Raw genomic sequence first — 25,688 nt, forward strand, 5'->3', positions numbered from 1 at the left:
ATCTAATTCACTGACTTGCACACAGTTAATCTCACTGCTAAGTAATGCTTAGAAATGTTTGCTGAATGAATTAACAAATGGGTACCCCATCCCTTCTCAAGCTCCATGAGACAGAATCTGACCTTCCATGTTCTCACAAGAATGTTATGACTATGAATAAGTTATTGATGTCATTATGGAGCTCTAAAATAACTTTATGGGTTAAAATGCGAAAAAGTTTTATTGCATAAAATTTTTATCTAATAAAAGGATTCAATTCATCTGAGAATGTGGAACTAAGATTTAAAGCAGGCCGGGCCTGGATAAGAAAGTGATCTACCTTGATGAGCAACTGCTGTAGAACCTAGCATATGTCCTTGATGCTGATTTCCTGGAGTGCTGGGAGCATTTTGCCCAGTCCCAGTCTGAGGCATGGTTTGCATAACAAGAGATGCTTGGGGACGCAAATACTGCTGTCCTGGTGCAGAAACAATCTGAAGAACATTTCCTGCAATAAAGCAGTTTAATGGAGAGTCATAATTTAAAAAAAAAAAAGTATCAATTACTTTGACAAAGAATAACTTTTTAAAGAATGCCTAACCTAAAATAAACAGGCATGACACTGGTGATCTTAATGCTAGCAATTTTTTATATCAATTCATTGCATCAGTTATTTATCAAATACAATGGCAAAATGCTAGGAAAATAAAAGGAACACGTTTTATTATTTGACCCAATTAGCTTCATTCTGATCTGCTATTCTTCTCAACAAATTTTGTTTCTATATATCCTTGTTTACTGTGACAATTTCACATAGGTTTCCAATTATTTGAGAGCATTAAAAAATTCAGAATCAAAAAAGTTTGAAATATATTTTGGAAAGAATACTGTTACCTAAAGCCTACTTTTCAAATCTAGTTCATCAAAAAGATTAGATCCTACTTTATTGGCAACAGAAAAGCAATAGCTTCCAACATAAGAGGCTGGAGGCTCTGAAGCAGCCTTGTTCATTCATCTTTGGAGCAGAGTGACACAAAACAATGGAGGGGGAAGTGGAGAGGAAAGAGCCAGTCCAAAGGGCTCACTGACAGAGCTCTGATGGAGGTGGCACTAGGGGGCCAGGGGAGATTCTCAGTCTGTCAGCATTATTAAGTGCCCAAGTGTCAACACATGTGCTATATAAATAGTAGCTATTGTTACTGTTGCTAAAGTAGGTGTTATAGAGACAGACAGAAGAAATTATATGTAGGGGCCCAAACTATTACTTGTTTCCACAGAAGACAAAAGATAGCCCACAAAAGCCCTCCAGCATCTAGAGAAATGAGACACAGCTATGGGCAAGGCCATTCATCAGGACATGGGGAGCAGGGGGGCAGATGTGGGAAGGTCAGCGGACCTGGAGTCTCAGGGCAGGAGGTCAGAAGTAGGACCAGCTCTAGCAAGTCACATCCCTGAGACTCACCTGGGGGTGCTGGCCCACATTGTCTCTAGGGCCCCTTCCCTCACAAACATTTTATGGATGCATGCTCCTCAGAGAGCTCCTCTCAAGCCCCAGCACTGCTGCCCCTCCTGAATCTTTCTCATCCCACATCAGAACCTATCCGATGCTCCTCCCCAGTACCAGACCACATGCTTTTGGGGAAGCTCTAGCTAGCGTCCTTCATGACGACCAATGAAGGGCAGTCATCTTCCAGTTAAAACCCTTCCCAAAACGAGTCTGCATTGCCTGCCTTCTAAGAGGTAACAGACTCCAAAAATGCCCTTAAACAAGGCATGCATCATGTCTTGGGAAGAAGAGCCTGGAGGCGTTCCTTAGGATAACGTCCCCTCCCTGACAGAGGCCTCCACCACCCCCCCCCCGGGCCCCTCGAAGGCAACAGCACCTTGAAGCTGCAGGGGCTGGCCGGCAGTGAGCTGGCAGAGCTGACTGTGGGACAGGGTGAACTTATTGCCCTGAAACTGCAAGGTCACAGGACTCTCTGGCTGAGCTATCCTGCCTTGAGTTGCTGTGAGAGGAGCCCGCTGAGCACCCTTCATCACCTCCCCACCTGAAAAAGAAAAAACAGAGTAAACTGCATCAATGGCTTGAATAATTCTCAGGTTGGTCAGTAAACAGAGCAGGAGCCCCGCCCCTTCATGACAACATTGAGGACATCTAGATGGGCAGATGTTCAATAGGAATTACTTTGTCAGTCTGGGATTCAGGGACGCTTTCCCTGAAAGCCTCCATTCTCCCGTGTGATATACATTATTAAATCTACTTGAACAGTCACATAATACCATGTAACAAAAATAGATACTAAAATGAATTATGTGCCATTAAACAGAAAAACCAAAACCATAATAAGCTGCAAAATTTCAAAATTTGCCACCAAAGCAAATTGGCTATGTCATGATCAGACAGATGAGACAGGGCTGTTCTAAGCAGGTGTAGGACAGACTTGGTGAAACCAAGCTACAGCAAAGTTACAGCAAAAAATCATCCAATCCATGATACAGAAGGCATAGATATTACTGTAGGTGTACCTCTCTGATGACAGAATTACAGCTTCCTTCCGGCTGTGAAGGCACCTATGCCATCAAGCAGGGCCTCATACCTTCCCACAGAGTCTTCTCCCTCCCTCCTTTCCTTCCCTCTTTTGTCTCCCCTTCCTTCCTCCCTGTCTTTCTTCCTTCTTTTCTTCCTTCCTTCTTTCTTTCCTCCCTCCCTTCTTTCCTTTTTCCTCCCTCTCTCTCTCCCCCTCCTTCCCTCCCTTCCTTTCTCTCTCCCTCTCTACTTCTCTTCCTTCTTTCCACAATACTTGAAATGAATGCATCTTAGAGTAAAAGAATATTCCCATACAAATCAGTATTTAACATAAATGAATCAGAAAAAAAGTTAAAGTATTTGATCTGAAGGAAATCCTCCCAATAGAGGAACATGCAGAAGTAGGAAAATAAATTGCCTGAAATCCTACCGTTTCTTGTCCCAATTTTAAGATTCATATTGACAAAAGCAATGAAGTGAGTGAGTGCATTGGATCAAAACAGTGGGAAACAAATGGCTGAACACATCTTAGGGTGTTTGGTAGCTTAGCCTCACTGTAAGAAATCAATGAGAGGAACCTGGAAAGGGGAGGCCACTTACTAGGCAACCGTGCCTGGGCCTGAGAGGTCAGTACCAGCCTCTGAGGAAGCACACTCTGTTGGATGGTGTGCGAGGGGGCCTGGGGCTGGGGCTGGCCTAGCTGGGAGGCCTGGGCCGAGTTCTGACCCCGCTGTTTCACAGGATTGGCTGTGCTAGTTGCTGTGGTGAAGGTCGCTGTTGGCTGGTGTCTTGGAGCACCGGGAGGAGCCTGAGATGTCTGAAACTGTGCTGCGGCCACTGTAATCAATAAGGTTTGTTTGGGCAAAGCTGTTAGAGGTTTCAACTATTACTTTAAACAACTTGAATTTAAAAGAAACTTTCCAAGCTGATATTAAGATACATTCTTACAAAATATCCATCTTGGGAATAACTCCTTTTTACAAAAGCCCAATCTAATTGCCTGCTAAAGATTAATTATCTAAGCCAAAGCACATTCAGAAATGGGGCCTGAGTAGTTGCCACGGCCCAGTCCATATTCCATCACTTAGAACTCCTAAAGTAGAATTTGCCAATACACTACCAAAATGTTAGTGAGCTCTGTGTTGTACAGACCAGGTAGGATAGTTTAAGATCTATTACTGTCAGAGTATTGGCATATTTTAATAGTCTGCAATATAACAGTGCCTCTTCTTACCTTGATCTATAATGGGGGATCTTCCTCGTACTTGCGACTGGTTTCTGGGGGCTGTGGAGACCACACGCTGTATTTGAGGGCTTGGAAAAACAACTGTTTTGCCCTCCGGCTTCTGCCCATACTGCACTGGCTGGAACAACCTGAAAACCAGAATTAGCAAAAAGCAACCAATTAGACAACATTAAAAATATTCCCATTGTAAATGAAAACAGACTCTTGTTGATCTTCTTTTTAAAGTATGATTCTCAGTCACATTAAGGATATAAAGGATTACTTTATATTTATCTCATCCAAGTCAAATCCAATACAATCTATGTAATAGGAGAGAAGTAACCTATTTTGTATATCTCATGCATATGATTTTCCACTTGACAATATTTTCCAGGGAACAGAAAAGCAGCCTTAAATGCCACTGCAATGGGGCTCCACCTCTACCTTTCCCTGTATTAACCATCACTTTGGGATGATCTGGAAACAAGAATGGGCTCATCAGATTTGACTCTTCCAAAAGAAGGGATGGACAGGAAGATCAGAAACCAAAAGGAAGACAAAGAGTTCACAATGACCTAAAAGTGGTCCCAAAGCAAAGAGGTCCTTCTTTCTACCTAATCTATGTTGCAAGTCAAAGTCACTGCAGAGACAGTATTAGCAGAAGATGAACGAGGACAACCGTCAAGAAGGGCTTTGATGATCCCAACTTTTGGGAAAAAAATTCACTATTTGACAAAAACTGCTGGGAAAACTGGAAATTAGTATGGCAGAAACTAGGCATGGACCTACACTTAATACCATACACCAAGATAAGATCAAAATGGGTCCATGATTTAGGCATAAAGAACGAGATTATAAATAAATTAGAGGAACATAGTTTAGTTTACCTCTCAGACTTGTGGAGGAGGAAGGAATTTGTGACCAAAGAAGAACTAGAGATCATTACTGATCACAAAATAGAAAATTTTGATTACATCAAATTAAAAAGCCTTTATACAAATAAAACTAATGCAAACAAGATTAGAAGGGAAGCAATAAACTGGGAAAATATTTTTACAGTTAAAGGTTCTGATAAAGGCCTCATTTCCAAAATATATAGAGAATTGACTCTAACTTATAAGAAATTGATAAATGGTCAAAAGATATGAACAGACAATTTTTAGATGATGAAATTGAAATTATTTCTACTCATATGAAAGGGTGTTCCAAATCACGATTGATCAGAGAAATGCAAATTAAGACAACTCTGAGATACCACTACACACCTGTCAGATTGGCTAAGATGACAGGAAAAGATAATGGTGAATGTGGGAGGGATGTGGGAAAACTGGGGCATTGATGCATTGTGGGTGGAATTGTGAACAAATCCAACCATTCTGGAGAGCAATTTGGAACTATGCTCAAAAAGCTATCAAACTGTGCATACCCTTTGACCCAGCAGTGCTAGAAGCTGGAAAATGAATGGATGCCCATCAACTGGAGAATGGTTGGGTAAATCGTAGTATATGAATGTTACAGAATATTATTGTTCTGTAAGAAATGACCAGCAGGATGAATACAGAGAGGCTTGGAAAGACTTACATGAACTGATGCCGAGTGAAATGAGCAGAACCAGGAGGTCATTATATACTTCAATAACAATACCGTATGAAGATGTATTCTGATGGAAGTGGATATCTTCGACAAAGAGAAGATCTAATTCAGTTCCAATTGATCAATGATGGACAGATTCAGCTACACCCAGAGAAGGAACACTGGGAAATGAGTGTGAACTGTTTGCATTTTTGTTTTTCTTCCCAGGTTATTTTTACCTTCTGAATCCAGCTGTTCTTGTGCAATAAGAGAACTGTACAGATCTGCACACATATATTGTATATGGGATATACTATAACATATTTAACATGTATAAGACTGCCTGCCATCTAGGAGAGGGGTGGAGAGAGGGAAAAGAAAAGTCAGAACAGAAGTGAATGCAAGGGGTAATGTTGTAAAAAATTACCCATGCATATGTTCTGTCAATAAAAAGTTATAAAAAAAAAAAAAAAAAGAAGGGCTTTGGCAACATTCAGAACCATCTGAGTAAATACACCTGCCCCATTATGTGCTACAGACACTGGTGACTGAGCCTAGTAGAGAAATCTATGCTTGGAAAGTATCTCACTCCAAAATTGATGCAGTCAAAGCCTCTATAGTATGCTTAATCTGGCTTTCCTATACATAAAAACTTTCACTCTACCCTGTCCTCATTCAAGTCTAAGATCCAATTGATGAAGGACCCAGACCCCACAAAGCAAAGCAGGAAGACTATGACCATGTAGTCATCTAACCTTTTTGGGATCAGGATCTATGATTCATTGTACAGGAAATTCCCTGGGAGGATATTCTCCCTACTCAAGGTACATTGGCATTTCACTGAGAGGGACAAGTGAGACTTTTCCAGAGATATACCATAACTCTCAAAAGAGAGACTCAAATCTAGATCCTTTAGACTCTCCCTATCACTCCTATGACTCCTAGAACTGGTCACATTTCTGAAGTCTGCTCCCTCTTTTCTCACACTTAAACCCAAGAGACCAATAGCTAGTTGACGGCAGGGAGCTTTCTCCCGTGCAGTGGAGCCTACCTGTTGGGCTTGATTTTGACAGGCCGGGGCCTTGACTGGGGCACAGGTGAGGTGTAGATCTCCTCCATCAGCTTCCTGCTTATCTTTTGTTTGGGTAGCACCTGGGCTTCATAATGCGTCATTTTATTTTCTACCCCAATCAGATCAAATATAGACATGTCAGTGTCCTAGGTTTAAAACAAAAGCAAAGCCTTTATTTTCAAAATGTCCAATAATGACATTTGGTCCAAATGCCATACAGGTTACAAGTCAACCACTAGATTACAGGATGTCACCAGTGAAGTGGAGACCATCCTTCATTAGGGGAAACAACAGCACACCCAGAGTGGGCAATGGGCAAACATCCCACTCACCTTCCAGAGCCCGCGCTCCAGTGCTTGCACAATGGCGGCAGCAGTCCTGAACTCAAGGGCTTCTAGCACATATGAAGCACCTGAGAGCCTGGGATCAATGAGGTCAGGATGATTACAGATCCTCTGCAGCTTCATCAAGACATGTAGGACACTGACAAACTGTCCACTCTTGAGAGCTTCCTGGGTTCTATGAACACAGAAAGAGGACCCTGTCAGCCTTCATTCCATTAGCTGATCAGAGTGGACATGAAGAACTTATTTTATTTCATTTGTTTATTTATTTTTTAGTTGTTCTGTGAGGCAATCAGGGTTAAGTGACTTGCCCAGGATCACACTTTTAGTAAGTGTCAAATGTCTAAGTTCACATTTGAACTCAGGCCCTCCTAATTCTAGAACTGGTGCTCTAATCTCTGTGCCACCTAGCTGCCCTTCAAAACTTATTTTAAAAGGCCCTTATTCTAGATTCCGTTCTTCCACCCACAATCATGCATTTGTGTTGTTCTGCCTCAAAGCTACAGTCCTTAGAATGTGGGCTCCCAGCTGGCTGAGCGGGACCAAAGGGTGGCCTAGGACCACACATGACCACATAGCAGGTGGGACCCTCCACCCATCTACCCAAGCATCAGCTGTCAGTGATGGGCAGGACACCCTTTCTGGGCCAGGCCTCAGCAGGGTTTTGGGAAAGGAAAGACAAAGAAGGAAGTGAAGGGGTCCTGCAGGCCTCACCCTGGTTGGAGGATCACATCATCATACAAGGCCTTCTGGCGGTTAGAAAGGCGACACTTCAACACATGCTCGTATTTCTTACTGAGCTGCTTTTCAACATCTCTCTTTGATCTTCGTAAAATAAATGGCTGTATCATCTAGGAAAATACACAAGTTTATTATAGAAATCCTTACTATCCATCATAATGTGTGAAAGAAAACTAGATTCACACAGACTAGATTGATGATCTGCTTATATAAGCTGTTATATAAGCCTGAACATTTAGGTAAAAACTATCCTACATTTCTGGCTCATGGAGAGTGAGTGACTTTGATATCCTATCAGCAGCATTGAACACATCACTATTGTCACTGACGATTCCTGGGTATCTCATTCTGAGTTTGAACACATTCACTGGGGTTCCCCAGAACTGGCTAACCTCTTATTTCCTTCTTTACTCCTCTAGTCACTTACTTGACTCTAGACAGACAAAATTTCTCTTGATTCCCTTCCTGATGCTGAGCTTTCTCTTACATTGCTCCCTAAATCTGAAAGAACCATTTTCCTTTATATTCACTAAGCTACTTCCTTTTCTTTTTCTAAGTCTACTCCAGATCTTAGCTCCTTCATTGATTCATTCCTGAAGAGAATAAGGTTGAGGGAGATTCCCATCTAACTAAAATTCTGCTTTTCACACACAAATTATCTGGTTTTTTTTTTTCTAGAAAAGTGTCTTTGGGTCATGTACTGTTTTCACTTATATACTGTATCAAGATACTTGGCAAACGTTAGAACACTAACAATAATCCACACATAGCAAGTGATAGAAATGATTTAAAAGGGTTCTTAAAAATTTATTCCTTTTCTCTACCACTCATCCTTAAAACTAAGCAGTGGAGAAGTTTAAGTTCCACTGGAGAATCTCTGGAAATTCACATTTGTCTTCAGTGGCAGAATATGGCCATGAAGATTTTTTTTAGTAGTTTATAGTTCACTATAATAAATACTGATAGAGGGAGGAAAAAACTTGACATACTCTGTGCAACCTTATGACAAGTTTGTGACAATAATCTTGATTCTCTTCACTAGCAGCTTTCACTGGAAAATCCAAATATGGTCTTGAAATCCCAGGAATCAAAAAGTGCACCATAGTCCACAATTCCATCAAGGTATTATGTAAAGGCGTGTCAATCAGGAGCAAACGATGTTGACTATGAAAAGGAGGAATAAAACAATTTATTAGTCTTCTCATCCCTCAGAAATCTTTACTATCCTGACAAATATTAGCAGTAAGAATTATGATTTTAAAAAAAGCTAACAATCAATATTCTATTTGCATTTTGTCAACTTCTTTAACTGCTCAGTAAACTCTCAGGCCTAATGTTTGATCAGTTCAATTACTTTTAGGAAAACAAATCTTTAAGAAATGTTAGCTTTAGTTCTTTTAGCTATTTCTTGACAGAAAAAAATAAGTTTACAGGACAGGAAGTTTTTCCTGAACCTTCCAGTAGTGCCATGCAAAAAGTTATTAAACATTCAGAATCATACTTTCACCCCAAATGTGTAATATATGAAGCTTAAGTCTACTTAAGTCTGTAATATATAAAGCTTAAATCTACTTAATAACTAGTTCACCTAACATCAACATTTTTCACTTCTAAAACACTAAATTTGGCCTGTTGATCCCAATGCTTTTAAACTGAATTTCATTAAATTTGAGATCTCCAGATAAAGTGTAGCATAGGTATATTTCCAACAGTAACCCTTTCAGAAAATTCTGAATAATTTCCTTTGGATTTAATCTAACTATACTCTCATACATAAATAAATGTACAAAAACTAGTCACTTATCATTTCTAAAATTTGTTGTTTGCTTGCTTTTAAATAAAAGCAGGGATTCTGAAGTGTGGGGATTTGGGAGAAGAAGGAAGGGGAACAAATACTATTTCATTACTTATATGTATTATTTATATAGACTATTCATCTCAGATTATACACTGTTAAAAGTGTATGAGATAATCTTTGTATTTACTATATGATAAAATATGAAAATTGAGCCTTAAAGAAATGCTAAACAAAAGTGTAATTGAAAGGAAATTTGAAGTAAGTATATATTTCAAATGGTTGGCATTTTATCCCCACCTAGTAGGGTGTGTTCACACAACTAAATATATATTTGATGAGAATGTTCAACCATAATTCTTCCAACACTTGTATTCTTGCTTCATTTTTAAATAAGGGGTAAAGGATGGTTTCAGTTATTTTCATGAGGAAAAGAAATACTACACATGTCAGACAGACCTCCGGAGACTGAAAAGCGCCTCCCAGTGTTTTTCTGTCATATTCCTGATCTGCTGCATTTCATCGACAACCAGGTACTTCCATCTCACTTTGGCAAAGGCTTGGTGCCCTTTAAAGAAGTGCTTGTAGGAGGTGATACATACGTTGAAGCTGTTGGGTTCAGTCCATTCCTTCCAAAAATAAAGTAATCAATTATGAAGCAGATATTCCAGAATTATAGCACTGATCCTAAACAACATGGCAATCAGTTCTTTCAAAGGAGACAAATGCTACCCCAAAACCTGCTGAAGCCAGCGCCTCTGAGGACTATCACAAACTTTAAACTTTTCATTAGAAACCCTCCCAAAAGACACTGACCAAAATTAAAACTGACTAGAGGATTTCTCCAGCTCTTATACTGCCCAGAAAAGAGACAGCCCCACTTCCTTTATTCATCCATTCCATACTAAGAAATGTGCCTGTGTTTCAAACAAAAGTCTCTTCTTCTGCAATGTCTACTCTCTGCTTCTCTCCTATATATGTATGGTTATGGAAAAGAACTGGTTACTGGAAGGTAAAGAAGAAAATGGAAAAAGCAGATGTGGTAATAAAGAAGAAATGCTGTCATATCAAGAGTTCAGGACACAATACCTGTCTCTTTGCTCTAAGTTCTCTTTGGCCACCAAAATAAAGAAGAATCTTCAAACCAGGGCACCAACGTTTCAATTCAAGTTCCCACTTCAATATATGACAAGTCCTAACCACAATGAGGTGGGGGCCCCAGTTACCTACAACAAACACAGAGACAGGGAATGGAATAAAGGTAATAACATTCAAATAAGAAAAATCAAAACATGATAAAATAAGATAAAAAGAAAACCCCAATATAATTAACCACTGGAAGTTAATGTTGTTTGTCTAAAAGAATCAACATTTCTCTCAGAAATTTAGAAATACATTTTTTCCAAGAGTAAATTTTAAATATGTATATTTGAAACCCTATAATTTATCTTGTAAATATACAGTAGCTACTAAAAGTAATTTACCTTTTTGATATAAAGAGTACTTGTAGTAAAATCTTGTCGTGGAAATTACGCAATATTTCAAATACCTTTAAACATCAGATTTACTTACCTTCATTACAAGCTAGATGTGCAAAAAAGGCAATAACCTGCACAGTCTTGCCAAGCCCAGCATCATCAGCCAAGATGCCATTGAGATTCTTCCTGTAGAGTTTGGCTAACCAGTCCAGCCCAATCTTCTGGTACTCTCTGAGAACCCCATATAATAAGCAAGGGGCAGTGAACTTTACCTATTCAAGAAAAGAAAAAAATAATCCCACAATTTCTGGCGACTCTCTTTTTTTCTTTTTTAATAAAGGAAAAGCACAGATGCTTCTCAATTTAGTTCAACGGATATTATTGGCTTATATATTTGAAAAATGTCACAACTAATCTCTCTTTAAAAATCAACCAACTGACAAAGTGAAATGATACCTTTTCAGAGGGGCGAAGGGTTGTCCCCAGTTTTCCATGAAGGATCTAACAAACACCAGTTACAGTGTTTCACTTCTAGCCGCCTGTGCCAGCCTGCCAGCTGAGGAGCTGGACTATGCCCAGACCCTTGTGCTGACCCCCACAGGCTGTCACACCCCACCGAGCCGTACCGCGGCTGTGATACGGGCGCTGCCCTTGGGTAACAGGGTTTCCGCTGCCGCCACCACCTCTGTGATGTCTCGCGTGTGCTTCTTGCCAGGGCTGGCCCTCTCCCCCCCTCGATACTGCCCAGTGCTGAGAAGCGAGTCTATGACGACGACGTCCTTCTTCTCTCCGGCACTGGTGGTCTCTTCTGGGTCTAGAGAAGACAAAATATGGGGCGCACGTGCGTCACTGCTAAATAAGGACAACGAGTCCTGCCATTTAAAGTAGCACAAAAGAACCCACATGAAATTAAGTATGCCTGCTGAAACCCAAATCTAATCGAGGCAGGGTTCACTAAGACGTTGCTCCCGCCTGGGCGTGCGCTGGGGAAGCAGAGGCCTGGGGAGCTGGAGCGGACCGCCAGGCGCCAAAGCAAGCGCAGCCCCTCTGCCTCCCGGCCCCAGGCCCCTCCAGGACCCCCAGCAGGTCTATGCCAACGGCTTGTCGCGCTCATTCGTGTCTGGTTCTCCCCACTGTCCATGAAGTTTTCTTGGCAAGAATGGTTCCCCATTTTCTTCCCAGGGACTGAGGCTAACAGAGGCCAAGGGCCTGGCCCCGGGTCCCGCTGCGGCGGCCCGCCGGCCCAGCCCGCTGGCCTCTAGCCCCCCGCATCATCCCCACCAGATCGGGTACCTTGTAACCCAAAGAGATTACTTTACCCCGGTAACACCCAACGAGCTCGGCGTTCCTTAAGCACGCCATTCTGAGAACTAACGCACAATTTCCATTTAGGCCCCGGTTGTACCCGACTCCCCGCGACCCCTCTGGGGCTCTCCTGGCGGAGCTCCGGAGAGGTTTGCCTTCTCCAGCTCGTTTCACACAGGAAGAAGCTGAGGCACAGGCCCAAGTGGCCTGCCCAGGGTCCCCCGTACCAAGGGTGGGAGGCCGGCTTTGCCCTCCCACAGGCAAGACTTCCTGACCCAGGTACCCGGTGCTCTGGCGCCCCCCAGCACTCTTGTGGAGGACCTAAGCAACTTCCATCTCGGCTGAGCTGCCCGAGGCGAGGCGGGCCGTGCCTCCCTCCGGGCCTAGCCCCCTGGGCTCCCAGGGAGCCTCCCCCGACAAATGAAGCTGCTACGAAAGAGGCAGGAGGCCAGAAGGCCCCCTCCAGAAACTGCCCCTGCTTCCCCCCAGCAGGAGGCCCAGGAGGGCGCAGCTCACACAGGGATGGGGACCGGGGACTCCCCCCCAGGACGGGTCTCTGCCCTTCCCTGCGCTGTGAGCATCTCCCAGAAAAAAGGAGGCTGCCTTAGCTGTGGCAGAAAGCAGGGTAGGAAGGTAAGCCAGATTCCCCAGGAAGTCCCTGGATCATTCCAGTTAGAAACCATTCTCCTTCATTCAGAAAGTTACCCTTTTTTGCACTGAAAGCCCTTCATGGTCGGACTCCAGAATCTCAAAAAAAAAAAAAAAAACAAAAACAAATTTCAACAACATGCTGCGTAAATATAATGATCAAGTGTGGAGCATAAATAAGAGCTATGACAACAGTCCTCCTCCAGAAAATATTGGGAAATGAAGGTCATAGAAACAGAAAAACAAATCAGTATTTAAATCATTCCACAGCAAACACAACCTGGCTCCAAACTCTCCTTCCTTCCGGCAGATTTCACTTTCTTCTGCTTGATGCACTTTACCCTGGAGCCCAACAAGGCTCTTGGCTGATGCCCCTCCCCCGGTCTCTATCCCATCCCCTTGCCTCTGCCCCCGCCTGCCAGGAATGTGCTTCCTCTTCAGCTCCACTGCTAGTCCCTACCTCTCTTCACGACCCAATCCGACCCAGCAACCTTTCCCAGGTTTCCCCATTCATTACTCACACAACAAAATCGTGCCCACCCTCAGGTAACATAGATTCTATTGACAAGAAACGTCATGTACGCACATCAGTACAAATTATATGCAAAGAATTTCTAGGAGGATGAGGACACTAGGAAGAAAATTAATACAGGCCTTATCTAGCTAAGAGATTGTGCTTGGGCTGGTTCCTTAAAGCTAGAGATTCTGAAATGGAATCTCTAGTTTGGGGGGGAGTTTTCCCATTTTGTTTCCATTTGTCTCCAGTGTCTGGCACTTAATAAATGCTTACTGAATGAGGCTGGAAAAAGTTTTACTGGATTTGAACTTAAATGATTAAAATAAATGATTCTATATAAAGTAATTTATATACTCCTGGCAGAAACACAAAAAAATCTATTTTATTAGTTCTGGATACAAATGATTATTACAACTTTCTAAAAGAGAAAAATGCAACATATTTTAATTAAATAATATATTAGAATTTACCTTCTTCACTAGTAGTTTCTTCACTGTCACATACAGACTGTGGCCATTTGAAACTTCCCACAAAAGCACCTTCATATAACTTGACTAAATCATCCAAAGGCAATTCAGCTGAAGAACGTCAAAAGAAAAAGAAGGAATCATTCACTCACATTGCCTAGCACAGTGATACAAAAATAAATCGGAAACATCTCTTGGCAGACTTTATTTTTAGGCACATTCATTGGACTAAAAGAACTATGGAATTAAAAGTCAACTCAGAAGAACCACTTTCTTTCTACTCTTAAAAGTAATATTTTCTATTCTTTTCCAATGACAGTATGAGAAATTTGGGTACTTCATAAACAATGATTAATCCAGGAAAGAAAATTTAACATTTTATTAAGAGATTTTTTGAAAGATTTATTACCTAGTTTACATACATGTCACTGATCACCTCAGGAATTTTAACTTGTCTTTATAAATGTTACTAGATTAGTTCTAACACTCTCCTGATTATTTCTTACTTCAAGGACAGATGATGTCACCCTGGGCCCTGTCTCAGCTCATATAAAATGTACCCCCTTTAGAGCAGAACAGGTCTTCAGGAGTTGCAGTGGCCACAAAATTCATGAGCCATTCCATTCCAGAAGCAGAAAAACCTCTTCAAAATTAGCTAGGCTGGTCCTCAGGCAACACAAATAATCATGGGATCCATATGTTCCAACAAGGACAAACTTCCTCCAATTATGCTAATGATATATAGTAAATGGAAATCTGTTCAACTTGCTTTTATACAAACTGTTTGAGATTTCAAGAGGGGGAAATATTGAAAATGAAATCAAATTATTTTATCCATCCATTTCTTCTTCAGGGAAGAAGTAAAACGGGATTTACTGAACATCTCCTTAAATATTTGCTTCTAGAAGGCCAGCACTATAAAAACTATAAAAATATCTCTTTTTCAAGAGATTATTACTTCCATTTTCAAGAGATTATTTCTTTTGTCAAATAAAGTATTATAGGCAATGGTTTATTGCTATCTATTGTTATAAACAACTGCTATCAATAGTGCTAGGTCTTTTTTAGGGCATGCCGGTTCAAATGAACATGAATAACAAAATCACTGGGGCAATGCAAAAACAAAACCATGATTCACTCTACTCACTCACCTTCTCGGACTAAGCGGCACAGCTCTGCTTGATGGTTTATATTTGCCTCTTTTGATTCTTGTTCTTCAATTGTCTCCTCCTCATCTTCCACTAAACATAAAAGAAAACACTGAATGTAATTGGACTACTGCTCTAACATTATATGATTCTATGAACCCATGTCTAAACTAGCAAGAGATTTTCTTTTTCCTCATATTTTTAGGAAGGAGATTTGGGAAGGCAAGAGCTCTAAATCTAGCATAATAAAAGTATCTCAATGGAGAACTGTGCTTCTATGGGAATAGTTCACACCCAAAATTATACCTGAACAATGGCATGACCCAGCAGCATAGGAAGAAGTAAAGACTGTAATACAGAGGTACACTAAGAATAAATAACTTAGCTCATATGAACTGAAGATTCATATTTAGGAATACTACATTCAAGTAGCCATCTTACATACAAAGAAATGAAATCTTATTTATGAAGACATGTAATCATATATAAATCTTAAACACAAAAGATATGAAATTCAAAGCCTAAAATATAAAACCATTTGGGAAAAAATGGTTCTTGACTTCTCTGCTAAATTAAAAGACTAAAATCTACTGTCTTGTGCCTGAATTCCCAAAGAAAATGTTTATTCATATTCACTAAGCTTTGAAAAGATAACTATATTATTTCTTTAGGCTACAGAGTTCTCGTTATTAAGCAAACAAAAATGAGATTTAAAACTAAACTGGAAGCAAATTCTGATCCTTGATTTGCATCATATTCTAGCGTTTCCAGGGTTTCCAATACCTTATCACTATACTTGTAAGAAGAAACAAGAATAAAACAATGTATCAGTCAAGCCAAAAATATTTTTCCCCATACCCAATCTGTCACCTCTAACTCCTTCCTTTGGTCTGCCAGACCAGCTATGTCCTTCTTCATTTCTATTTCACCAAAACTTTCACTTCTGCCTCACCTGTCACCTTTGGCCATCATCACTGGTATCACTGACTTCAGTCTTTCAAATATCCCAGCTTAGCTTCAAACAGCTTTTGGGGGATTACTTTAATCGAGCTGGCATAGATTACTATGATATGTGAAATAAAACAGCCCAACTATAGTGAATATTAGGGGGAAGTGAGAAATGTAAAATGAGTCAATTATGATCAAGATGGTGAAGGGTGTAGATATCAACCCCAAAAGCTTATCTTGAAAATGTATAATGAAAGCAATCATTCTAAGTGTGTCCTGAAGAAAGGTTAAGGAAGGTTCCTGCTTATTGCTCCTCCTCTTCCCCTGTCTTCCCAATCTAGGTAAAACCAGAACATATCCCACCTTCCTCCAAAGAACAGTCTTTTAATCATCCCAATCAATCAGTTCTTTGAACTCCTGTTGTAATTTCAATGAGTTTCATAGTTTAAGGTGGCATTGTTCTCTCTTTACTTCATATGTGTCAGTTTTATCTCCTTAACTAAACTTTAAACTCCTGAAGGATGTCTTAAATTTCTTTCATAAACATATCTAGTGTAGCACTGAAGCATTTGAAAAATACTTACTGAAAGACTTACTTAAAGAATAATAACAATGTTCAATTCTTCCTAAATTAGAAAGCGCTGACAATTAAAATATTTCTCTCCTGCCAATACTTCTACACACTAATAAACAAAAGTTGGCAGGAGAAAAGATGGTGACAATATGCATGCCAAATTATCAATTAACAAAAAAAAACTATCAAAACTAATCCTTAATAATAAATTTTTTTACCCTATGAGAGAAAATAGAATATTTTATACTTGAATGAATGGAAAAAAACAAAGATACAAACACCCAGAAACCTAGGCTCTGAAGAAACAAACCTTCCTCATCAGTCAAAGATGTGCTTGCCTTTCTCTTCTTTCTTGGTGATGAAATCTACAATTTAAAAAAAAAAAAAAGGAAACTCCATTATCACTCTACAAGAAAACAGTGAGTAAACATCAATTTCTCTCTCTCTCTCTTTTTTAATCATTTCATTGAATCAAGATTTTTATTTGAAGCCTAGATAAAATAAAATTTCTGTAACAATTCATATACAAATTAAATTTTAATATTAAAACACATTGCTACACTTATCCCAGTTCTTTAATTATGTTTATTTTTTAAATAGTGGAAAGTTTCTCAACTATGTCAAACTTGTAAGTCAAGGAGAATTAATCTTAGAAGATATCTAGAGCTCAAACGACTAAAAAGAAAAGACAATGGGTGTCCTCCCAAGGTTCTGTCCTGGTCTTTTTTTTTTTTCTCCTTCTATACTATCTCACTTGGTGACCTCATCAGCAAATATGACTTAATTTATTGCTTCTATACAAATTATCAAATGATTCCCAGATCTCTATCTCTAGATTGAGTGTCGGACCTGAGATTTAGACCTGCCACATCAATTTCCTTTCGGACATCTTGAATTGGTTGTGTGGAGGCATTTCAAATTCAACATGTCCAAAACAGAACTTATAATGAGAATAAGAATTGTATTTTGGCATTTCTTTTTATATTCAAAGCCAGACACAGTGGCTAGCATATAATAAGCACTTAATAAATGCCTGTAGACTTGACAATATTAAATATATAGCTATGAAATCTTTTTTGTATAATAATAATAAGCCCATATCCATGTGCTTATTTATCTTATTAAATTTATAAAAATTCTTTTAAAACCCAAACAAAAAGCATCTATTAAGTTTCTATTATGTTCAAGATGCAAGACTAGGTGCTAGAACATCCAAATATCTCTTATGAATCATTCAAATTAAGAAGGATTTTGTATGTTGAATATCTTTTGTTTTCAGTTCCAAATTTCATTTTACTTTAGGATGAAGTCTTTTTTTTATTATTATAATAACTTTTTGTTGACAGAACCCATGCCAGGAAAATTTTTTACAACCTTATTCCTTGCACTCACTTCTGTTCCGATTTTTCCCCTCTCTCCTTCTACCCCCTCCCCTAGATGGCAAGCAGTCCTATATATGTTAAATATGTCGCAGTATATCCTAGATACAATATATGTGTGCAGAACCGTATGTTGAATATCTTAGTATTACTTCATATAATCCAAAGATTATTTATTCTGAGATTTCACTTATTTAGCATTGCTCTAATATGCTGAAATGGAACCCATGAGCAAAAGTTTTGGAGAAGCAGATTTTGCTTCAATAGGAGGAAATTATTCTAAAAATTATCAATGTCTAATGATGAAAAGGGTTGCCCTGTAAGATTCTCTTTTCCCAAATGTATTCAAGTAGGAAGTGAATGATCCCCAGTCAAGTATGGAAGAATATTTTGAGCTAGCTAACCTCTCAGAACTCTTTTAACTCAAAAATTAGAATAATAAAAACAAACCACTTACCATACTGCTTTCATTTTCTATCTTAACTCCAGCTTCTAGTGGCTTTGGATCCTTACCTGAAAAGTTGGATTTATAATGTTTGTGGGTTTTTATTTTATCCAACAATAAAAATACAATACAAAATAATTTATATTCCACAGAATATTTACTGACAATTATATCACTTCCAAAGCGAATGTCCTATGGTTTTGTGAAATGCATTGATTTTAATTAGAATATGTAACATTTCAGTTAACTAGTTACCTTGCCTTGAATATTTCTTAATGTTTAATGCTTGTTTTTGTTTCTCTTGAAATTCAATATGCAGTTTAATTTCTACAACCTAAAAGAAGAAAAACAGAAATTAAAATAAGATAGTATAGGTTTTTTAAATCAAATATAATAATATACTGAAAAAGCAGAGATTTACCTGTTCGATATTAGACCAGAAATACTCAATTTCCCTGGCAATTGACGCAGCGATACGTCTTAACTTGTTCTGTTCCTCCTTTTTGTTTCTCATTTCATTGAGTTTCTTTTCTTCATGGTAACGAGCCACAGTTCTGACCATCTAATAAAAATCATCATATTCTGAATAAAACTCACTACACTCCATGCTAATATCAGAGCTTCTTTTTACTAATAATTTACATGTACTCTGCTAGGTAGAATTTTAAAGCATTATTTCAACTAAAATGTTCATCTTCAATAAGAATTTATTATCCTTTGACATTTTAAGACAAAATATTCATACAAAATTCCACACAGAAATAAATATTCTACTGGATAATTAATTACGATTATAGGTAAAGATAAATTATCTTAATTCAAAGAAAAAAGGTCAAAGTGAAATCAACACAAGTCACAATTACAAGACACTTTTCTATTAAAATTTTTTGAACTTTCATTTTCAGGAATCTAATTGTAAAGCAATAAGAATCAAGTCATCTGATAGCCTTACCCAGACAAAGATCTTGGATTGCATTTTGGCCAAAAGAAAAATGTTAACAGTAAATGTTAACTTGCATTAAACTGATTCCAAGTAAAAGAAGTCAAATTAGGAATTGATAAGGGGGAATGTGATCAATATGTCTAACCAAATTTGCATGAGAAAATTCAATTAAGAGGGAAAACTATGTGTACTATATGTACTGTATGCTTAAAGAAAAAGGAAAAGTATAAATCTGAACATTAAGTAAATAAAGGAATGTTATTCCCAAAATAATTTAGGAAACTACAGAATCTCAAAAGCCATCTAATCAAAGCCACATCTCAACAAAAATCCAATTTGCAACACACATTAGCAGAAGTCAGCCAATTTGTTTGAAAGTCTCTAATGAAGGAGAAACCATCCATTACTGCCTTAAGCAGCAGTCCACTCTCTTCTGGAAAAGATCTCATTGTTAGGACATTTTTCTTGATACCAATGCCCATTTGTCTCTTTTTCAGCTTCTGTCAAGAAGTGCTGGTTCTGCCCTCTTGGACCCAGCAAAAAAAGATTGATCCTTCCCTTCCAAGTGACAGCCCTTCAAATGACAAAATACTGTTATTACATCTCTCCTGAGCTTTCTCTTCTTCAGGGTAAATTCCTTCAACAAGATACTCTTATGTTATATCCTGTCATGAAAAAGAATCATCTACAAAGAATATGAAAATTGAATACAAACTGTTGCGTTTAAATATTTATAGAACCTTAGCTACTTCACAGTAAGACTGAGATGCAAAAGAAACTAAAAATCAAAATCTCAGCACTACTTCCAACTGAAAGATAAAATAACTTAAATTAAGGATTCATTAAAATACAATTTAAAATGACTCAAAAATACAGCTTAATTAATAAAAATGCAGCTGAGAAACACCCAAAACCACATCATTTGTGTAAAATGAGGCAGCCCTGATTATTAGACATACCAAGGAAATTATAACACCTCCTTCTACCTCTTCCAGGAGCTTTCTCAATTCAATATCTCTCTTTAAATCTTCCATTTCTCCCCTCTCCAGTATTTCTTTTATTTCTGCCTACAAATGTTATCAGTTCTCCTTTATCCCAAAAGACCCTGTCAGCAGTTCTGCCACTTTCTCAGTCTGCCATCTTTGCTTTTCCCTTTGCCTACAAACTCCCAGCCTCGTGTCTATAGTTCTTTATACTTTTTTCTTTTTTTTTACTTCAAATTACTTCCTTAACCTTTAGCAAGCTAGCTTCCACCAGCTCCCCCTGCCAAAACCACTCTACTGAAACTTCTCTCAATGATTATCCACACTTTCTAATTTATAAAACCAAAGGGCCTTTTAAAAAAGAAATCAAAATTCTCCTTAAAGTGGCAGCCTGGCATAATAGACAGAGATGGAAAGATAGGAGTTAGACAAAAGCAAAATCAGACATGTTCAGAACTGGTTTGAATGAATTCACTCAAAAAGCAATTGTAAATAGATCGACAGCAACTTCACCAGGAGCTCCACCAGAGCCCTCCTGCAGACATCTAAATCCTGCCCTGTGTTTTTTTTTTAACATTTTTATCAATGACTTGAATAAAGACATAGGTGAAATGCTCATCAGATCTGCAGGTGACCCAGAACTGGGAAAGATGGCATGGCAGATAATGGTCAGGAGCCTGCCAAGCTAGAACATTGGGCTGAATCTACTCAGATGAAATTTCACAGGGACAAATATAAAGTCTCACACTTGGGTACAAAACAATCTACATTGCAAATATGAGATGGGGGAGGCATGAGAGCTGTGTTTACTCAACTGGCAATCATGTGTAAAAGGAACTAGACTGGTCTTTTCCAGGACCAGAGCAAGGAATGGAGTCAATGGGGGAAGTCATAAAGAAGTCAATTTAGGTTGATGCCCAGAAAAACCTTGCTAACAGTTAGAGCCATCCAGACCCAGAATGAGTCACCTCCAGATGAGGTGGGTTCCCGCTGGCCAGACACGTTAGATGGCCTGAGATCCCTCCAACTCTCAAGTTCTCTGATCCTGACAGCTGGCAAAGAGTTAGGGAAACACAGGGTCAGGGCCTATCGACCTCTTGGGCAATCCTCTAGGGGACAGAGACCACACCAGCCTGCGTTGGTGGAAAGAGGACCCTTAAATCAAGAAAACCCCTGCTCCTGCACGCTCCCAGGCCCCTGCCTTCTCCCAGACTAAGGGAGAAGTCTCCTCAGCTCTCTCTTCTCTCCTCTCCTCTCTCCTCAGCTTGCCCCCTTTCTTCATTCTTCTTCCTTCTGTCCCACTACACACAGGGACTCCACAGACTCTGTGAGACCTCCCTCTCCTTGCTCTGCTCTCTGCACCTAGAGTGTTTTGTGCCATATATATGACGTTGGTTTTCTATCTACGTAAATGCATGTATTTATGTGTACACACACACACCCCGAGTTCACAGACCCAGGTTAAGAATCCTGTTCTTCACCCTCTTTCAGGAGCCTCATCATTTCTTCCAGATGCTCCATGTCTAAGCAACTGATGCCCAAATTACAGATCTGTCTGAACTCTACCCACTGCTTAATGGATTTATCACTCAGGTATTCCCTCATCAATGCAGCAGCTGGCCTGGGAGTCAGGAAGACAGATTCAAACCCAGCCTTAAACAGCACTAGGTGTGTGCTTCTGTAAAAGTCACTTATCCTCTGCCTGCATCCACTCAGCTATAAAACAGGGATAATAAAAGCACCTACCTCCCAAGGCTGTGGTGAGAATAAAATGAAATAATATTGTAAGGCCCTTAGCACAGTGCCTGGCACACAGCAGATGCTACATAAATGCTATTATAATGATATAAGTAACTATAGTGTAATGGGAAAGGTGGACATTTTCATGAAAGAGGCACAAATAAAATGCCATTGGTCGTCTGAGAGAGAGGTCATCTGGGCAGGCACCCCCGTGCAGAGAGGGCAGGACATGGAAAGGAAGAAAGGGTGCAGCAGGCAGAGTGCATGGGAGAGAGCACACAGAGGTAGCCGGCAGGCAATAAACAGGTTGCCTTGCAGCGGTGAGGGCCAGCCAAGATGACATGACGCGATCTGTGACTTATTACAGCTGCTACCCTCAGGCAGTGAGGGGCACACTTCATTTCGCTTTACAGAGACTCCAGCTGCTGTTTTTCAGAGAAGCAGTCTGGCCACAAACTTAGTACCTTCTTGGCTGCTGCCATTTTCCATCTTCTCTCTTGAGCAAAGTCCGTTGCCATCCACTGCATCTCCTCAAGGAGATAATCCCAGTGGGACTTTGGTCGTGTGGCTTCCTGAAGTTTTGGCAGTCGTCTGAGAGACCACAGACCTTCCTTTCTCAACTCTGCAATTCGCTGATGAGTGTTGTTTTCCTAAAACACAGAATCACAGAATTTTCCAAGAGACCTCCATCCAGTCCAACCCAAACCTGAAAAAGAATACTTTTAGTAAATGTAAATTTTTTTTTCCTTTTGTTCTCAATTGGGAAGATATAAAGGAGGAAATTTTTACTGATTAAAAAAATTAAATATAATTTTTTTAAAAAGGAGATATTCTCTACAGTATAGCTAATAAGCCCACTCTAGTCTTTGCTTAAAATGCAGTGGTGGAAGCCCCCCAGTCTCCCAAGGAGCCCATTCCATCTTGAGGAAGTTCTAACTGTTGGAACTGTTGGAAAGTTTTTCCCTCTATCCAGCCTAAATCTGCGACTTTTACAACTTCCATCTATTTTTCTTGGTTCTCTCTCAGGAGCCAAACAGAACAAGCCCAATCCCTCTTCCACATTACAACCCTATAAATGTTTGAAAACAAGCACTGGGTCTCCTAGGATTCTTTTCTTCTCCAGGCTAAATATGCCCATTTCTTTCACCCTATCTTCCTATAGTAGATTGGAGGTTCATCATTATTCTTGGTCCTCAGCTGGATGTTCTCCAGATTATCAATATCTTGTAATCAAAACTAAGCTAACTGGCTTGCATTTCACAGATCCCATTCTCTTCTCTTTAATAAGAGCAGGGAAAGGAGGAAACAGAAAAACATTTGCCCCTCTCTAGTCCTATGGTACCTCTCCTCTTCTCCAGGCCTTCAAAATTCATTCACCAGGTACAATGATCACATCAACAAGTATTATTTCAGCAACTAAGAATGTCATTTGCCTAGACTAGGTGAACGTTCCATCCTTCCTTAGTCCATGTGCCCTTCCTCAGAACTCTGTGAAATCTATACTCCTAAAACCTAGGGCCCAAGTCAGCCCAGACTCAGCTCTCCACTTCTTTACAGTAACCTCAAAGGGGAATGATCACTTTCCTCTCATTTCTACTCCATTACAGTAGCCAGTTTTTCTCTGTTGGTACAAATCAGATTCAAATTAAAATGTTTCTGTGTTGGTTTCTGCACTTTTTTTATTACCACTAAGACAATAGAGGAGATGATTACCTATTCTGCTTTTAGAAGTGAAAGTGTTCACAGCAGGTATGTGGATAATTGAAGACCCCCTACCATGTTATTCCATGCCTCAGAGTCAGGTATGTCCTGAACGTTTATCTATTTCCTATTTAGCTATTCCTCTAATGATCATTTGCATATTATAACATAATAGAACCAACAATTCAGAGACATCCTTAACTAAAGAACACAAACCCCATTTGTCTTACAAGTGAAGCAATCAAGGTTCAGCCAGCCAAGAGAAGAGACTAGAGCCAGCCCACTCAGCAAGGACAGGGCAGCATCCAGGGGCTGACCACAACAGATACTCCAAGCTCAGAACCTTATAACCCAAAGCATGGAAGTTCCTTCCATAGCTGAGAGATGCTGTTGCCTCTCCATTAGCAGGTGAGCTTCTCATGAAGCTTTTGCCTTTCATTGTATTTGTCTCTCCAGCATACAGGGAGTAGCTAGTATGCAGCAGTCCCCAGTTGTCATTTAACAAACAGGCATTATTTCACTTTGGTCTGTGTAGGCTCTGTACCTAGCACAGTGCCTGCCTCATAATAAATGCAGAATAAATGCTTGTTGAATAAATGAATGCCAAAATACTATTTGTATAATAAATTTACTTTTCAAAACCCTTAACACAGGAGGAGGAGACTTGAACCATCATCTAATTTAGCCAATTCACTTTACACTAGGCTAATTAAATGATGTGTTCAATGTCGCACATGTACTTGGGGAGTGTAAAGCTAGCATTTGACCCAGGTCTTCTGACTCTAAATTTAGCACTGTATCATGCTGTCTATGGATCATTCCTGATTCTTATAAAAATCCTAGGACATAAATGAAATTATTAGCCTTATTTCACAAATACTGAATTGGGGGACAAATAAGTTAATCTGTTCAAAGTCCAACACTAATTAGTACTTAAGTGTGAACTTGATGAACACCCAGGTGTTCTGCTCTCTAGTGGAGGGCTCTTTCCACTAAAGTATGATATCCAGCATTGAAATTTTATTGTAGTTCCCTGTCAAATGGTCTGAAGCAAAACTTAATGAAATATGACTATGGATCAGATCCAGTGTAGCTTTGTATGACCCTTAGATAAGAATGTTTTTTGAATTTTTAAAGAAAATTTTGTTATATATAAAATGTTACTTTAAATAAAGTTTTGCTCTAATTAAACATTGTAAAAATCATCCTTAGCTTGTAGTGGTACAAAAGCAGAAAGGGCTACCACAGATCAATCCCTAACAAAGAATTCTCAAAAGAAGAATTGCAATCTATTAACAACCATATGAAAGAATATTCCAAATCACTAATAAGAGAAATGCAAAACAACTCTGAGGTTTATAAATGTGTAAAGTGCTTAATCTCAGCCCTGGACCATAAGATAAAAATCCACTAACCTTTTCTTTTCTAACTAAAAATAACAGTAAATGGAGTAATTATTTTTAAATATCCCAATGACTTAATTCAACATAATTATGCTATCCACATCATAAAGCTCTGGCTTTTGGAATAAGTAGTTTAACTTTTCCCCTTTGGTTAAATGCTCAGTTTTATTTTGGTTTTAACAATATCTGTTTTAAAACAGTATTTTATAACTATTTTCAAGGTGACAAAATCATGATTTTAAAAGTTCATAAGATCGTAAAGGTTCTATAGGATAGCACTTCAGCCCTTCTGACACTTTAAGACTGGCTGTATTTTGTGTAACATTCTTTTTTTTAAGTACTACTAGGCTTTTTTATTTAAAGTTTAGAGTTCCAAATTCTATCCTTCTCTCTCCCCTCCCTGATTTGGTAACTGGTATGTTATATACATATAATTATATAAAACATTTCCCTATTAGCCATTTTGTACAAGAACAACTGAATAAAAGAAAAAAACGAAAATGAAACTGAAAAAATAGTATGCTTCAGTTGGCTCAATGAATATCACTTCTTTCTCTGAAGAAGGATAGTATATTTCATCATTAGTCCTTTGGGATTGTCTTGAATCACTATATTACTGAGAAGAGCTGTCAATCACAATTGTTCATCAAACAATAATGCTATTACTGTGTGGAATGTTCCTGCTCTGTTTATTCACTATGCATCAGTTCACTTAAGTCTTTCCAGGTTTTTCCAAAATTATCCTGCTTTCTTA

At 39.1% G+C, this 25,688-nt stretch overlaps 1 protein-coding gene across 1 annotated transcript in view; it reads right to left on the reverse strand.

Moving 5' to 3' along the window:
• Positions 1-25,688, reverse strand: part of LOC100933629 (E1A-binding protein p400) — a 132,644-nt gene that overhangs the window by 48,836 nt on the left and 58,120 nt on the right. The window contains exons 9-27 of the mRNA XM_031948374.1: positions 22,295-22,480; positions 18,586-18,726; positions 18,420-18,498; positions 18,177-18,232; positions 16,651-16,705; positions 14,822-14,911; positions 13,674-13,781; positions 11,360-11,547; positions 10,828-11,005; positions 10,345-10,481; positions 9,715-9,884; positions 8,450-8,624; positions 7,434-7,570; positions 6,708-6,894; positions 6,355-6,521; positions 3,741-3,880; positions 3,107-3,343; positions 1,863-2,027; positions 320-487 (exon numbers count right to left, since the gene is read on the reverse strand). Coding sequence (XP_031804234.1) covers positions 320-487; positions 1,863-2,027; positions 3,107-3,343; positions 3,741-3,880; positions 6,355-6,521; positions 6,708-6,894; positions 7,434-7,570; positions 8,450-8,624; positions 9,715-9,884; positions 10,345-10,481; positions 10,828-11,005; positions 11,360-11,547; positions 13,674-13,781; positions 14,822-14,911; positions 16,651-16,705; positions 18,177-18,232; positions 18,420-18,498; positions 18,586-18,726; positions 22,295-22,480 — 2,764 coding nt within the window. The remainder of the gene's footprint in view (positions 1-319; positions 488-1,862; positions 2,028-3,106; positions 3,344-3,740; positions 3,881-6,354; positions 6,522-6,707; positions 6,895-7,433; positions 7,571-8,449; positions 8,625-9,714; positions 9,885-10,344; positions 10,482-10,827; positions 11,006-11,359; positions 11,548-13,673; positions 13,782-14,821; positions 14,912-16,650; positions 16,706-18,176; positions 18,233-18,419; positions 18,499-18,585; positions 18,727-22,294; positions 22,481-25,688) is intronic.

Source organism: Sarcophilus harrisii, chromosome 1 (genome assembly GCF_902635505.1).
Source record: "Sarcophilus harrisii chromosome 1, mSarHar1.11, whole genome shotgun sequence".
NCBI lineage: Eukaryota > Metazoa > Chordata > Mammalia > Dasyuromorphia > Dasyuridae > Sarcophilus > Sarcophilus harrisii.